This window comes from Strongylocentrotus purpuratus, unplaced genomic scaffold (genome assembly GCF_000002235.5).
Source record: "Strongylocentrotus purpuratus isolate Spur 01 unplaced genomic scaffold, Spur_5.0 spur5_scaffold_19, whole genome shotgun sequence".
Lineage (NCBI taxonomy): Eukaryota > Metazoa > Echinodermata > Echinoidea > Camarodonta > Strongylocentrotidae > Strongylocentrotus > Strongylocentrotus purpuratus.
Window position 1 is genome coordinate 9,181,870 of NW_022145604.1, and position 16,462 is coordinate 9,198,331.

The 16,462-nt window shown below is 37.0% G+C and overlaps 1 protein-coding gene across 1 annotated transcript in view; it reads right to left on the bottom strand.

Moving 5' to 3' along the window:
* Window positions 1-1,347: 1,347 nt before the first annotated feature.
* Window positions 1,348-16,462, bottom strand: part of LOC100891396 (SCO-spondin-like) — a 29,119-nt gene continuing 14,004 nt past the window's right edge. The window contains exons 6-18 of the mRNA XM_030990899.1: window positions 13,685-13,976; window positions 12,909-13,095; window positions 11,679-12,084; window positions 10,496-10,629; window positions 9,990-10,108; window positions 9,501-9,547; window positions 8,119-8,344; window positions 6,991-7,037; window positions 5,388-5,453; window positions 4,372-4,632; window positions 3,388-3,692; window positions 2,611-2,767; window positions 1,348-1,691 (exon numbers count right to left, since the gene is read on the bottom strand). Coding sequence (XP_030846759.1) covers window positions 1,348-1,691; window positions 2,611-2,767; window positions 3,388-3,692; window positions 4,372-4,632; window positions 5,388-5,453; window positions 6,991-7,037; window positions 8,119-8,344; window positions 9,501-9,547; window positions 9,990-10,108; window positions 10,496-10,629; window positions 11,679-12,084; window positions 12,909-13,095; window positions 13,685-13,976 — 2,591 coding nt within the window. The remainder of the gene's footprint in view (window positions 1,692-2,610; window positions 2,768-3,387; window positions 3,693-4,371; window positions 4,633-5,387; window positions 5,454-6,990; window positions 7,038-8,118; window positions 8,345-9,500; window positions 9,548-9,989; window positions 10,109-10,495; window positions 10,630-11,678; window positions 12,085-12,908; window positions 13,096-13,684; window positions 13,977-16,462) is intronic.

Sequence of the window (16,462 nt, forward strand, 5' to 3'; positions counted from 1 at the left end):
CGCATAGAAAAATTAATTGGCTGATCATATGCTTAATAGATATTGGAGTATTTTTAATATTTGCTTTTGTTATTATTCGTTAAAATCTGTATTAACATAATATACACAGATTCGTATAATACATTGAAAGTATATAAACAGAAATTCATGTATCAAATCTGTTTGAGACAAAAAAAAGTAATGCACTTTAAATCAAATTAAGAACATTGAATAAATACCTGTGCCTGTGTATTCGGAGCAATTCTTGCCAGAACATGAGAAATAGCCTCCAGAATCGCATGAGCTTTGAAAGAAAAATGATCATTGAAAATTAGAATACTGAAGGATAACGAACATGTAAACATGCTCGGCCATGTTTAGATAGTGTTGTAAAAGGAACTCATTTTGACACCTACCCCCTAGACATCCACCTCCGGATAACCACCCCAGTCAACTACCACCCACTTGAACAACTACCCCCTAGGGCAACCACCCTCTAGGACGACTACCCCCTGGGTCAACTACCCCCCCCCCCCGGTCAACTACCCCCTACGACAACCATCCTCTAGGATAACTACCCCGGACAACTATCTAAGGGGGTACTTTAATGGGTGTAGTTGTCCGGGGAGTAGTTGTCCATGGGGGTAGTTTTCCGGGGGTAGTTGTCCGGGGTTAGTTGTCCTACGGGGTGATTGTTCTAGGGGGTAGATGTCTGGGGGTAGTTGTCCGGGGGTAGTTGTCCCGGGGGGTAGTCGTCCTAGAGGGTGGTTGCCCTTGGGGGTAGTTGTCCTAGGGTGGTTGCCCTAGAGGTAGTTGACTGGGGGTGGTTATCCGGGGTGGATGTCCAGGGGGTAGGTGTCCGGACACGATAAAATACATATTATTCAGACAATGATGCCCACCACTCAAAAATGTTCACGCAAAACAAAGAACAGTTCTGAGATATTAGTGAGCCTGCGCGTGCATCACGAACATTAAGATAATAAGTCATCAAGGCAAAATAAAATTTAAATCAAATACACATATGTTAGCCTTACAGGCAGATTGAACTTCGAAGATAATGAATCATAATTATAATTTGGGCTCCCTTACACAGCAATGCCACATTTGCATCAGTACTGGTTGTAACCAACCACCTGGTATCAATGTAATACCCCCGTGTCGGGAGAGACAAGCGTTGTTCTAATAAAATGCAATGTATATATTTAAAAAGAAATATGTCTAGAAACCTTGCAAGAAAATTTAAAAATTCCCATTTTTATTCTGAATAATGGTTTTTAACTAATAAGCATGTGAAAGGCTTATTTCCTTTTGATGAAGCGTGTGCAGAATTAGTTGTTTATTTCTACCATGCATTTTGCTATATTTCTAGGTCTCTGACTCAAATGTTGTTAAGCCAAACCACAAAGTTTGGTTGGATTGTCTCAGTAAAATCGACTTCGTAAGGACCGTGCCGTACCATGTTTGACAGTCTCTTATGAAGTAATTGCCAGCCTCTATCTTCTTTCCATCGACGATACACGGGCACGCTGAAGGCGCAACGCACTGTCCGGATTCGTCATCCTGAATAGTACCCTTTGGGCAGAAACAGCCTTCAATACACGTGTCGTTGCACCCGGTTCCATCGTCCTGTATTTGTGTTTCGCTCCAGCAGCGCAGAGGACACTTCTCTCCACACGATGTGTACACCTGCCCTCCTTCACACTGGAGACCTGTCAAAGTTGAAATCGAGTCATTTTCAAAACAACATTGATTTTCTTCCATTTCTGCGTTTTTCATCAACAAAATACTCAAGTAGTATAATGTACATATAATGAAGTAGATGCATTTGCAGATCATGTTTATATGAGGAAGAAAATGTACATTCTACACTTTAAACACAAAGATAAGGTACGCATGCTCATCCTTGTGCAATCATTCATGTAAGTGGTAACATGCCTCACGTAGTTACATGAATAGATCATATAGAGTCGTCATAAGATTAATGAATATTTCAAGCGAATACCGAAAATTAATTTGTCCATACCAATGATACATCATTAAAAAGAACAAGATGAAATTGTTTATCTTTCATTCGTGAATAATTTGGAGACAAAAAACAACTCTGAGCCGAAAAGTTCTCGAACATAATTTTTTATCAGTGATATTATTTTTACAGCACTTTACATTTCTAAACAGACCTGCAAATATCTTCATTGAGGAGGAGAAACATTTGACTTCTATACTCAATACTTCTACTTATCTAAACACGTCGCGCCACTTAAAGCCCCATTGTCCTACTTGTAGCTACTTGCTCCCTCTATATAGAAAACTTCCCCAATCGGTGTCTGTTGGTCCCCCATGATCCTCTATTTCTTATGTTATTTGAGAGCTGAGTTGACGAGCTAGCCACCTGTCAGTGACCTCGCTGTGTGGTCTAATCCCTCCTAGCCACACTAGTGTTGATAAGCTTTAATATCACCAGTAACAGTGCTGGATATTCAGGGGCACTAACTGCCCGTGCTTGATTAGCGCATGTAATGCCGGCGCAATGACATTGACGCATATGTAACTGACGCAAGTATGATTAGCGCATGTAATGCCGGCGCAATGACATTGACGCATGTGTAACTGACGCAAGTATTAACTCACCGCAGGTATCTGAAGCTCTCCATGGGATAGAGACTCGCTGATCGTTACATTCTTTGGCGTATGCGGTGATGGCTGTACACAGACATTCACAATCATCTCCTCGATTGCAGGCACATGTGTCCATGACACAGTTTTCATAGTAACTTTGTGGATCGACCTAATACATACACACACAAAAGAAAGAGAAAACAACGTCTGTTTGATATGAGGCAAAAGGGGGTTAAACCTGTATTACCGTTAACAAGACACCAAACACTATTCTTTTCCTGATTTTGGGAGCTCCTCTTCCCTTTACTAAATATGCAAAGACATGAACCTAAAATAAATACGCCCCTATTGAACATAAAAGGGATTTGTCAGTAGACTAATTGACTTGGGTTCCGTACGCATGGTTTTTATGTTATCATTAATTTTCATCAATTCTAATTATCTTATAAGCAATTGGTACACTTAAAAAAACACTATAGGAATGAACGCCCTTCTGGGGCCCTAACCAGAGGATGTAATGTGTAGAATAAAGGGAGCCAGTATCGATCCATTTGTTCCAGGGGGCTACGACCGAACCTCCCCTCAAATAAGAAGACTATGCATTATGTTTTATTGAAGAAACAACCTTGCCTTCTAACATTTTTGTGCCATGGAACTTTGGATTTCAGAGCACAAAGTCTGGGCTTTGTATCTAAAAGATGGTGTTGTTTTAATGTAGAATAAGAACCACTTTGGTGACCTTCTAAAGATATACAATTATAATAAATCTTATTGTCATTATTCACTTACCACGTTGTGGCAAGCAGCAAATAGAGACTGCTTGATGAGGGCACATGAATATTCTGACCATGTCTTGCGGGACGGATTGGTGACACATGGATCTTCCGAAGCAGTTGTGGCTGGACAAGAAGCTGTGACCTTCCAGCTTTCAGCGAACGAAATCACACTCGTCTCCACAAAGTTTCCTCTGGGCATGAGGAGATCATTTTCGCTGTTGCCATCGAAGTTACCGCACAACCCACATAGCGTTCCTTTGTAAGCTGGATGGACAGTCACGTATATGCTGGTCCCTAAATCCCACCGGAGTTCAACACCTACATAATGGAACAGAAGAGATTGAAAAGAGGAGATCACACTTTGTCCACATAAAATTACAACATGTAAACACGTAGACATGTAAACTTGTTCCCTTTAAAAGCTATATTGTGTAGAATTGAGGCTCCAACAGGTTTTGTGTGTGTTAGCATAGATTCCAGGCTAGATCATACAGGAGAGAAGAAATGCAATTATTTACAATTTCATCTTCAGCCTTTCAAGTTTGTATCAGAGTAACCATGGAATGGTAACCGAATCAGGTAAACTAGTTAATGCAAGTAAATGAAATCCCCTTCCCACTGATATCGGTGTTTATTTTTAATTAGTGTAGCAGTGAAGTCATTGCACAGTGTGACATAGGTTTGGTCCCATGAGTGCAGTGACTCTAATCTAATAGGAACGTCAACAAAATATAGAAAATAGAAAAGGAACGTTGAATTTGTTGGTAACGCTTCATTTTAAAAATTATTCATTTCATAGAACAACATAGCAAACCTTTCTTTTAAAAGAAATCATGTATCGTTAAACCACGGGCGCCACATAGGAAGACAGTAGAGCATTGGGTTAACCCTTTGAATAATGAATTCTCTTATTTTCATAGGCATATAACAGGGGTCAAGTAGGCACTGGAATTATGCATTTATTATTTTTGGGGGTGAATGCATAACAGTCACCTACTTTTTCCATCAACACCTTTCCATGTCACGAAGAGGTAGATCCCCACAAATCGGACGTTAAACTTTTTAGCCTTGCTCGCCGGTGTAATGATGGGGTCGCGCCCTCGTAGTAAGGTTATCGTGATGCGAGCTTTGATCGTCATGTTGATCAGCTTGGTACAGGTGAAGCCCTCCTCACCACATGGTTCGTTCTCTACGGTGATTCGGAAGGTTCCCTCCTGATCGTCACAGGAGTCTTGGGCAAGAACGTAGCTACAATCACCTGCAAATCGAATTTAAAATCAATTGTAATTGTAATGCCTCTATCCAAAATGTTTTATTCGTATTGACAATTCTCTATTGCTATCTTTCTTTTGTAAAATATACGATGTAGTAATGAGGATTTCTCTATATATGGGCATGACTAAAGTACATTTGTCTGCGACGTACCAACCACAGTTGAGATGTCAGTACATAGGACAATCGTAACTGCAAGCCTTTCTCCATATAGCTTTCTTTTCTCATCGTGTATCAGACAAAATATGCAATATAGCCCTAAAGTGAAACCTTCGGAATCGAGACATATTCGTATCGGTAATACAATAATGATTATTACCATGCAACTACTAATTCAATGTAAAAGAAAATGTCTTAAGGACCGACTTTTAAACGATTTTTGTCTTCCAAATCAATTGATCCATACTGAAAACAGTTTTGCTTTCGTTTTTTTCCAATCCCTGCAAACTCGAATCCTGTATGACTAACTAATGTGAATAATGCCTTTCTTTATTTAATGTAGGTCTTCATTATTATCATCATTATCATCATTATAAATATTATCATCATCATCATCATTTCGATTCATTACTGTGACGATACCATTTCCTAATATTTGCATAAAATTAGACACGTCGTTGACTTCTACCAAGTCCCTCTCGTTGGCATTCGTCATGCAGCGTGTCACAGCTCACACACAAAAATTGTCACTTAACCCACATTTTGTTGGCACGGTTGATGCATTAAACAAAAAGAACTTACCCATGAAGGCAAATTCCCTTCCGTCGAATGATTTGTAGTGAGGATCGCCATACGCATGGCAGGTTCCTGAATGAAACAATGATGTAGTGATACAATAAACAAACAACGGAAATGCGGCATTGTTACCTGTAACAATACCTAGAAAAAAATAATAGTAGCATTTATATAGAGCTTTACAGTCCCATATCTACAGCATTTTACTATTATTAGCAGGGCTTTAGCCGGGCTATCTTGATAAGACGCTCTGGCATTAAGGAATTTCTTCCTACCGTGTACTCATTTACATGACCTTGGTCATGTGGATGGAGAGGGGAAAATATAGATTAATGCCTCTCCAAAGGATGTTAATGCCGTGGTGGGACGCCAACCATAAACCATGTGGTCTACAATATGGCGACATATACACTAGACTACAATAGCTCAAAATTTAAAATATTAATCTGGAAGTTTGTTTATATCCTGTGTCACCGTGGTGAAGCATTATTTGTGAAAGTTAAACTGTAAAGTTCAACTTATCAGCTGGTCAGTTACAGCCTTCAGTAAGATGAGATAAGATAAGATAATCAAATTTATTCCATTCATCATAACAAAAACAATTAGATACAATAACATACAAAATCACAAGATATATATTCAAAATAAACAAACATTACATAACATAATAGTACAATATAAAGGTGATCTGGGCAAAAACATAGAGAAGAGTGAATATTTATGTGAATATGGAGGCAGCTAGAAAGGAAATACCTTATTGGTGCTGCCACCTACAAAAAACTGAAAATTTGAAATTAGGATAAGAAGAGAGTATGACAAGACCAGATTGAAGATTGAAGAGTAAGTACATTGTACAAGCATATATACCCAAAAGATTAACAAAAAACAAAACAAAACAAAACAAAAGTAGCGATGTGACCCGACTTTCACCTCTCCGAATTCAATCTCACCGTTAGCTGAACAGTACCAAACAGACACGATGTATTCACTATTTTTGTTTTTTGTTCGACGAATTAGAAATCACCCCCTGCCCCTTACAAATAAAAGAATAAAACGAAGTCAGCACTAAAGGAATAAATAAGTATCTTAACAAGATGATAAGTACTAAAGCTTTCGGAATAGTTTGAAATAGAGACACGTTTAGGCATTTATTTCGTCTTGCAAAGTACAATGTAAAATGACCAGAGAGCCAAAATCAAACGAGGAACTAGAGGGTAAAAAAACAAAGCGGGCGAAAAAGAAAACCAAATATGATAAACTAGTCTGTTTTTGTATCAGGATGTACTTAACTGACGTTTATGGTACAGTATTCTCCCTTTTTTGTTACATGTAATGCAAGTAACATCTTTTTGTAAAAATTATAGGCCCAGGAGGAACATGTCCGAGAAATAGCAAACAAGTCTTAATCTAACAGGTTGCTGAACGAAAATTCAGCAAGTTTTTATCTTTTATTCAAAGACATTATGTCTTTCATAAAAAATAGAATTAAAAGAAAACCCTAAATGAAGTGAGTGAAATTCAAGTTATGAAATAGATCAGGGGATCTGAAAAACAAATATTACAACATATATATATTTAAATATTCTTTACAATTCGCTAGGTTTCTTACCTGGGCAAGCATGTTCTGTGCAAAGCCATCCGTCTCTCTGGCATAAACTAAAAAAAGAAAAAAAAACACAGCAAGTTCTTTGATAAATCAATAGCTTAAAGTCGGGTATGACGGGAATAACACGAAACGTAATTAATATGAAAGTAATTATAGAAAGGGTGGTATTAATTTATCCTTTTATGTTTAAATTTGATTATTATCTCACAGTTAACCGAAATAATTTAACAACGTTTAAATACATAAATAATATTTTAAGGTTGTAGTCGTTTTATTTTTTGTATATTTTGCCATGATATAAATATTTAAAAAAATGATATTTTCCAGGTTATTCTCCACGATATCAGTCGTGGCAAATCGATTGCTTGGTTTGTTATCACAACAATAATAGAATCTGGAGTTTTAAAACTTTCAAATGTAAAAGGATTTTTAAAAACAAAATTAAGGGTAATATTGAAGTAGATATAATTTAGTTTTTTTACCATCACCCGATTGCCAGCAATCTGGCTAATATTCTGAATATTTACTTACAGCTGATGGTCAAAATAAAATTAACAATTCTCATATTGGCGTTTGATTCAAGATATGCTCGAGCCTGTTTCAAACATAAAGGCATTTTTTTTTTTAAACCGAAATGTGAGGGCACCTGAACATTACTGTAGCCGGGTTGGCACAGGGGGAAATCCATTCACCCCAGCTCATCCGCCGAACTTGCTAGATATTATGGAGCTAATTTGTATTCTTTAGGAAGTACAATGTGTGATATAAAGCTCATGCAAGGCATTTGCTGTGAAATGCCCTCCCCTGTGAGATTCGTGCTAGAAGATCAGTCGAAACGTTAAAAAGTAATCTTAAACATATCTGTCTGATTCGGCATATGATTTTTTGTTCTCTTTCATTTCACTATGTTTTATCATACTCATGTTCTTTATTTATAACGCAAATATTTTTAAGTGATTTAATTCTTTTTGCACAACTGCCCATGGAGTATTTGATTTCAAAGGGATTTGTGAATATCACCACCATCATTAGTAGCAGTAGTATCATAATAACGATAATAATAATAATAATTAGTAATATTATTATTGTTATTATTATTATCATCATTAATATTATTATTATCAGACTCACCAATCGTTGCAGTCCATTCGTGTCTGCATGCCGTGTTCGAACTTGACGCCTTGGCTGTAGCAGGGACATTCTTGGGTGTCGATACATGTGCCTTCAAAATCAGCCATGCCTTCGGGGCACACACATCCTCCCTCGCATATCTCCAAGCTCTTTGAGGGATTCACATGTTCACATGTCTTGAGGGCAGCGCAGTCTGCCCAGATTTTGTCGCTGGGACACACGGCCACTGCAATAATCAAGTTCAGTGTAATGTCAGATTCCCCAGTTTCAATCAAAACAATAATGAGTTCGATTGATATAGCGCAAGTAAAATATAAATAAATATACCCTTCTGCGCAGTGACAAAAAAAAAAGAAAATGCTCCCAAATGTGCTACCAACACTTATTCAAGAGCTTCTGAAAAAGTGGGTCTTTATCAAAACTTTGAAGACGGTAACGGATGGGGCTCTTCTTGCGTGTATATCTGGTGATAGGTAATTCCAGGTATATACCAAAGCTTTGAAGGTTATTTAACTGCTTGCAGTGCAAGATTAATCCTTGCCGATGTTAAAAGACCGGAAATCAGTAAGTTTGCTAGGCTATAGAGTCGTGAAGTGTGACGTCATCAAAATTCTATTTTCAGAATTTCTGAATTTTGATGCTCTTTCGGAAAATGAAGACAAAAAATTAAGAAATTCTATAAATAGATTTGTATGACGTCACAGCTTCGTTACTCTTTTGTGTTGCACAAAGCAATCATTGTCTAAATCTTTGCCTATGGATTTGTGAAAAAACCGCACATATGGTTAAGTTGATTTGTTTAGGATAGTGTTATAGACACCAGCGGCCCCATTATATTAGTCCGGATTGATCGATAGACCTTTAATCAATTACAAACTTAGACACTTCTTTATAATTGATATAGAGTTAGGATTCCAATTGCTAATATTTTAAGACGGGGCCCAATACACATGATAAACAAAACAAAATCGAAAAATCAATTTACACATGGGTGAAGAGTGGCAAATGTGGATTAATGTCTTGCCGAAGGACGTTAGTGCCGGGCTTGGATTCGAACCCTAAACCCCTTCGATTGAGAGTCAAGTAAATCAACCAGTGAACCATGATACCTCCACTATTATTAAATTACTTTGTTAAGTGGTGTACCCAGTAGCTTTACAGTCTTGATCTTTGTAATTTCAAAGATTACATAATCGTTTGTTATAGGGCAGCTCCAGAGCACTCAGGTTAGCCAGTGCGATATCGATAATGCACTTGCCCTGCGGACGCGTGCATAATCATTAATGGCACTGACTTAAGTTCGTGCACTGGCCATGCTTTACTCGCAACAGTGCATTATTTGTATAATAATATTTTAAAAAATCATCGACCAGCAACCATACCTGAGCAATCCAATTGACTTTCGTCCCATTGGCCTCTTTCACATTGACTACAAGGGGGAAAGACATTGGTAAACAAACGTTAAAACAATTAAAGTAAAATGATGATTGGTTGCGAACTTTACAAGGTATGAAATGGTTGAAAATATCATGATATCACACTGCCTTCGTTTAAAGTTCAACATTTGCCGTTTGTGTACAAACGTTAGCATTAATAACCTACTTCACATACACAACCTGATCATTAGGATATGAAGGTCATTTAAGCAAATTTTAAAATGTGTAAAGTGCTTTAATTACTTTACCAAAACTGGGCCAAAATTATTTCTTATCATTCTCATGACTCCAGAACCTTGCAGTACACATCAATACTTTATATATGCTACATGATCAACTTTTATCTGATCAATTCCACACCGTTTCTTTCACACTGCAATCGCATGCCCAGAACTCAACTTTATCTTTAAGAAGGTACACAGATTCTTTACTTACACGTAGCCACACTGAGTTAACCTTCGTTGGCCGGCTTCGTAAAAACGCTCGTTATACTGATTATACTGGCACGGGCAGTTTTCTGGAAGTACGCATGTCTGCGAGCGGTCGTCAAAGACCTACAATACAAGACATCATGAAGGAACGAATGTTTAATGATTGACAGATTGATGGATGGATGGATGGATCTATTAATGGGTTGAGTGATTGACAAATATATTGATAGATTGATTGGAAAAATTATTGACAGAACGATTAATTGATTGATTGATTTAAGGATTTTAGTGAATAATTTTCCATTTTCCCAATCCGTAGACTTGCGATGGACGCAAACGCGTCTCGTATCTTCTCAGCTGGGATTTCAAATACTCTTTTTCTGGTTTTATCTGATCTACGACTTGCATACTTTGTTTCAAATTGATTATTAAATCGATATAAATCATGTTTATGCTTTCACTGAAACGGAAATCAAGTCAAACGAAATCAAAGAGGTTTCGTCCTCTCACCATTTTAGGTGGGCAGAAACATCCTGGTACACAGCCGGGAATGCAGTTGTCCTCATTTTCCAAGTCGGCGCATGAGACACGGCATTTGTTACGGCACTCATGAAACTCCTGGAGCGGCACAGTACACGTCATAACTGCAAATAAAACACATGGTTAAATCAGTAACAATTGCGGATTTTTTTTTAAAAAGTCACTTTTTTGAAGAAGAAGAAGACGAAGTAGAGGAGGAGGAAATGATAAGGAATCCTATACACAAATGTACGTTAACTTCTGTTGACTGTTAATCCAGGGAAAGAATATGAACAGCCATTACCGCTCCTCAAATATTGCTGAATTATTATTCCTTTATATTTGTTTGTTTGTTTGTTTTTACTTGTTTACCATTAACGCGCATTGACCAATATTGCATTGGATTACGCGATATACTGTATAAGAAGCTACTGTATGTATGTATGCATGTATGTAAAACGGGGAAAGTTTAAAAGGAAGGGGAATAGTACGTAAGTCACACCGCCAAGCCGGCTCCATATCGACTTCAAGCTGACCGATCTTCGGCAATAGAAGGCAATATCACTTTTATCGGCCTGCATGGAGTCATTCTGATATCGGTCTCGGTGAGACTGGGATATTATTACTACCTATAGCCTGATTTGTATTTACGATTAGATTTTGATATCGAGATGACTAACGGTACCTTTATAACTTTCGACGAATAAAAACGCTGCCTATCATTAACATAAATAAGAAGCAGTAAAAAGATTACAGCCAGGCCAATTCCAAAAAAAGAAAAAGTACACAGAGATGAAAAAAGTAATTGTTCGATGACGAAAGAAGATTACAAATAATGTAATGTCTCTCTTAATATTTGTCTTTATCTGTTATCGTCATGATTCTAGGGACGATACTACCCAATATTATTAAGTAGGACATATCCGAATGTCTTAATGTTAATGGCGGATGGATTGGTGGGGAATAGATAACAGAGAAGATAGCGTTGTATTAAACGCGCGCACGTTCGTTTTTTCTGAGGTCAAATTCAAGGATACCAAATAACTCCCTCCCATAGAGATTGTATAAGGAAAAAAAAATTTGAGCTCCTTGAATTGACCTTGATCGCCCACGCGCGCGCGTTTTACCATGTTTCCTGTACTTAAACATGGAGGGGCGGGAGAATGATACTCACCAGCAGTACATTTGTCGAGTTCGGTTCTCCAAGTTTCGAACACTGTGTCATAACGGGAACAGGCTCTGGCATATCGACTAAACGAATCGCACTCGCATTCCTCCGATGCTCCCCTACCCAAGCAGGCACAGACGTCTTCTTTGCATTTCTTGATGTACACGTCAACATCGACGTCGTCGCATCCGTCGAAGGGATAATTCTTCAGATCGTTACATCTGCTAACGGCTATGTTGGAATATGTATTGTAAATGGTGCAACTATCTGACGTTGGGATCTTATCTTCACACAAAGTTGATGATATAGAGACCATTCTGCCAAATTCGGAAGCGACCGTTTCTAAGTTGCTTCCTGTATACTTAAAGTCGTCTGCGGGTGATCCATTGAGAGTTCCACATAACCCCATTGTCTGTCGCATGAGAAAAGAGAAGAAACTTATGAAATCTGCCGATAGCTCTGGAATCTATAAGATCTTTTTTTTTTTTAATTGCTAAAAATATTTTAAACAAGTTTCCCGAACAGAGAGGAACGATTCCAAAATGCTTCTGCGGCAATTGCTCTGGGCTATATTTTGTCAAAAAGCTAGGGTTTACTATTTGGTTTAAGGGTAGGTTTATGGTTGGGATCCGGGTTAATGTTAGGGGAATCGGAATAGTGTTGGTCCCAGGATTGAAGTTAAGAAATCGGTTAGTGTAGGAAATTGACACGGAGCAAACGCTTATTAGCAAAGCCGTACAAAGTAAAGACGTAAAGGTATAGCAACAAATAGGTCTACAGTTTTCACGATGAATTTTGAAAAAGAACGCATTGATACGAGAATACAATTACATCAAGCGCCATATGCTTCCACTCATTAGAGTTTGTCGATTATTCTACCAATGGTATCCAGGGAATTGACATTTTACCATGAGTCAGTTTAAAGGTATAGTTTTAATAGATTACGTAAACGCTAACACTGAAAAACTTGAGACAGAAAATATTAATCTTTACAGTGCTTTTTGCCGTCTCGACAGGGAAAATAGCGGTGACTTTTCTTTTTTTAATGAGAACGATAAGAATGTTGGTCAACACACGGAAGGATTTTATTTTGTTAAGAAACATAGCTCTAAAAAAAAGACATTTGCATTATATTGATGCACGGAACAACTTCTTTGCTGAATGACATTTTCACTGATAGGTCGGTAAGAGCAATAGCCATGTATCACGTCAACTGTGAACCGAATAACACATTACCTTTATAGTTGTGTCCGATGGCAGCGAAATATACACACTGGCTGTTTCTACACTCCACTCTATATTCAGACCGAAATCGGTAGACAAATGGAACAGGTCACCGATCCTGCGAACGATCACGCCGTTCCGGGTAGACGGCGGGTCTAATGGAACTCCACCGTGGAGGATTTCCTTGCCCGATGTTATACTTTAGCGTGGGGGGAGATCATTGAGAAATAAATAATAAATGAAATTGGAATGTATTGGCTGTTGTGAATATTTCTATGACTTACGCATACAAAATATAATTTCCTTTATCATTAGATATTGTGAATATTCTTTGACTTCTGCATATGAAAAATGTCCTATATCAATGAATAAGCTGAATATTACTGACTTCAATAGGTAATCTGATTAAATCCGACTCACCCATATGATATATCCCCTTCATCAATAGCTATTGTAAATATTTATATTACTTCGCATAATTATCTCATATATCTATGTATATTATGAATAAAACTTTAATATGAATATCAAGAATCCGCTATGTAAATAGCTTTTGCGAATATTTCTATAACTAAAGCGTATGAAATGTTTTCTTTATCAAAAGCTAGTGAGACTAATTATATGACATACTCATAGTCATATGAAATATCATTTCCTGTATCGATAGCTTGTGTAAATATTTCTTTGATTTACGCATACGAAACATCTCCTACATCAAATACTATTGTGAATATGACTTGCGCATACGATTATCTCTCGTATCAATATATATTGCAAATGTGGCTTACGAATATGTAATAGCTCCCTCTCCCTCTCCTATATCAATTGCTATTGCACCGAGACAATCGGATGGCTTCTCAGACGAGCACGTTGTGGTATCTATGGTGACGTGGAACGCAGTTGTGTTCACAGTCGCTTCCGCTTTGACCAGGGTGTACTTGCACTTGGTGTACAGGTTGTATTCTTTTCCATCGAACGTGCGGTAAGCTGAACCACCGAATATACTGCATTCGGCTTGACACGGCGCGGAGACGCAGCTCCATTTTGCGCTGACACAATAACTGAATGATAAAACAAAGACTTTGCGTTAAACATTTGAAAACATACAGTATTAAGTTATGTACACTTGTTGACATAAAGCTCGATCTTTTCAATCAAAGAAAAATAGATTTAAAAATTGATTGTTGGTTATTGTTGGTCGGAAAGTGTTGACCCCCCCCCCCCCTACATGTATATTATCAATATAACTATTACCGTTATCATTAATATTATTATCATCATCATCACAATTGTCATTTTTTAATTCATTTATTTTGTTTACTTGTTATAAATTTTAGATTTCGGAGTTAGGTTGGGGTGCCTGATTCTGGAACCGTGTGTGTGAAAACTGTTTTCCGTCCAAAGAAGACCGGACTTTGTTTACTTAGTTATATGTCATGAAGCTCCGAAAGAATTATCGTTAAATCTCTAAAAACATTTAAAACACCATTTATTATGTTTCCGGTATCAAAACTGCCCATGCTCTTTAGTTTCTCTTGAAAGACATAGTTTGGCTCTTTATAAGGTTATGGAAATTCCTTCGAAACTGACTTTATTTGAAAACATAATTCTATGTACGTAATTATCTCTAGCAGATAGGAAATTATATTCACTGCCTTGGAAATATGTAATTTTAAAAGCAGATCATATTATCCTTTATTTGTTGCGAGTTTGCTCACCGAAACACAAAACAAAGGTTTCGTACAACAATAGATCGATTTCCTTTTTTAACAGGTTTCAAAGTGACAAGGTTGCGCCATATGGGCTGGATGCTGGCTATTGTTTGGATACGGAAACAACGGAAACAACAAGCAAAGGGCGTGAATATATATATATATATATATATATATATATATATATATCTCAAACAAACGACAGCCTTGATCAAATGAGAAACAACTGTACTAGGCTATGCCCCTTTCCCCTTAAACACTATCTGCCAAGATTGCAGTTTAATACTTTCTTTTTCAATAAGCTAAAGTTGTATGTTGTTGTATTCGCTTTTGTAATGTAAACCGCCATGAGTGTCGAGCTTGACAGTCCTAAGCTCAATATAAGAAGCTACCGTTTTTTAATCATTATTAGCTACACACCAAAACGCATTGCTTGTCAGGGAATGTAGACATCGTCATGCACCCCCCCCCCCCTATTATGTTTAATGCTTTTGGAAAAAAATTGAAACCGCCCCTGCCTTACGTTTTGCAGTTATTAAACCGTCAGGCGAGCCGATGTAGACACAATATTTCAACAATACTTTCAACTTGAATTCTCGAATATATTTTCGACTTTTATGATCTATCAAGGGTATTTAAGTATTGAAGTTTTCTTTAATGAATGTAAAGGGTCTTCATCTAAGCTAAGGAATTTGGCACTCGGTACTGTTTAGCTGGACACTAGTTATCACATGCACGGGCCTATACCTGTATTGGCTAGGTGCTCAAAGAAAACAGGAGCCGCTGTGAGTTAACATGAATCATTACTATCAATAACTTTACTACTGTTCCTTTTTGTTTTAATACAGAGGCCAAATGAATCGAATAAGAATTCGGTACATTTATACTAGACATTTCTAATTTTGACATCATTAAGAACGAACGACAATTTGCGAAATTTAAGATGAGGACAATGATATTTATATGGAACCATGATACACCACAGCAATATGTGATAATGATGATGATATTTAACAATGTTAATGATGATGATATCAACAATAATAATGATGATAACGTCAATAATAAAAATAATAACAACAGTATTTGTATTACTCTCGATTTCATTATCATCATTATTATTACTACTTTTGTTGTTATTGTTAATATTATGATTGTTGTTATACTTGTTATTATCAATATAATTATTATTATCAACGTTGATGTTGCTGTTGTTAATGTTATTACCAAAATGACAACAACAATAACTTTACAAATATACATATATAACAATATACATTCGGTGAATGAAGGGAAATACGTTAATCGCAAGAAATAGCATTGTTTCCCCCTAAATATAATTATATAATCAACTAATCAAACAGATAAATGAGTAAACAAATTCATATATCGATTAAATGGTAAGCTAAGCAATATATCCATTAATTAATAAATGAAGTACTGGGGGGATTTCACAAAGATCCTAGGTAGAACTTAACACTAAGTTGGACTTAAAAATTATGGACAGCCATTGGAGCCTTAAAATGAAATATATTCAAAAGCAAAAATTCAAGTATTTTAGACTTTTTTATAAATTCCACACCAAGACCATGAAATCTCCTTGATGATAGAAAATATGAATGATTTGAATCAACATTTTATGCCTTTCAAAATAACTTTTACAAAATATTTTCAAAGATGCTAACGGCTTTCCATAATTTTTAAGTCCAACTTAGAGATAAGTTCAACTTAAAATCTTTGTGAAACACCCCCTGGTGATGCTCTTACCAATCGTAACATGGTTTTTTCACCGACGATCCAATTGGCATAGGAAACTCCCTCCATGTACAGGTGCACTCGTTTTTCTCCACGCAA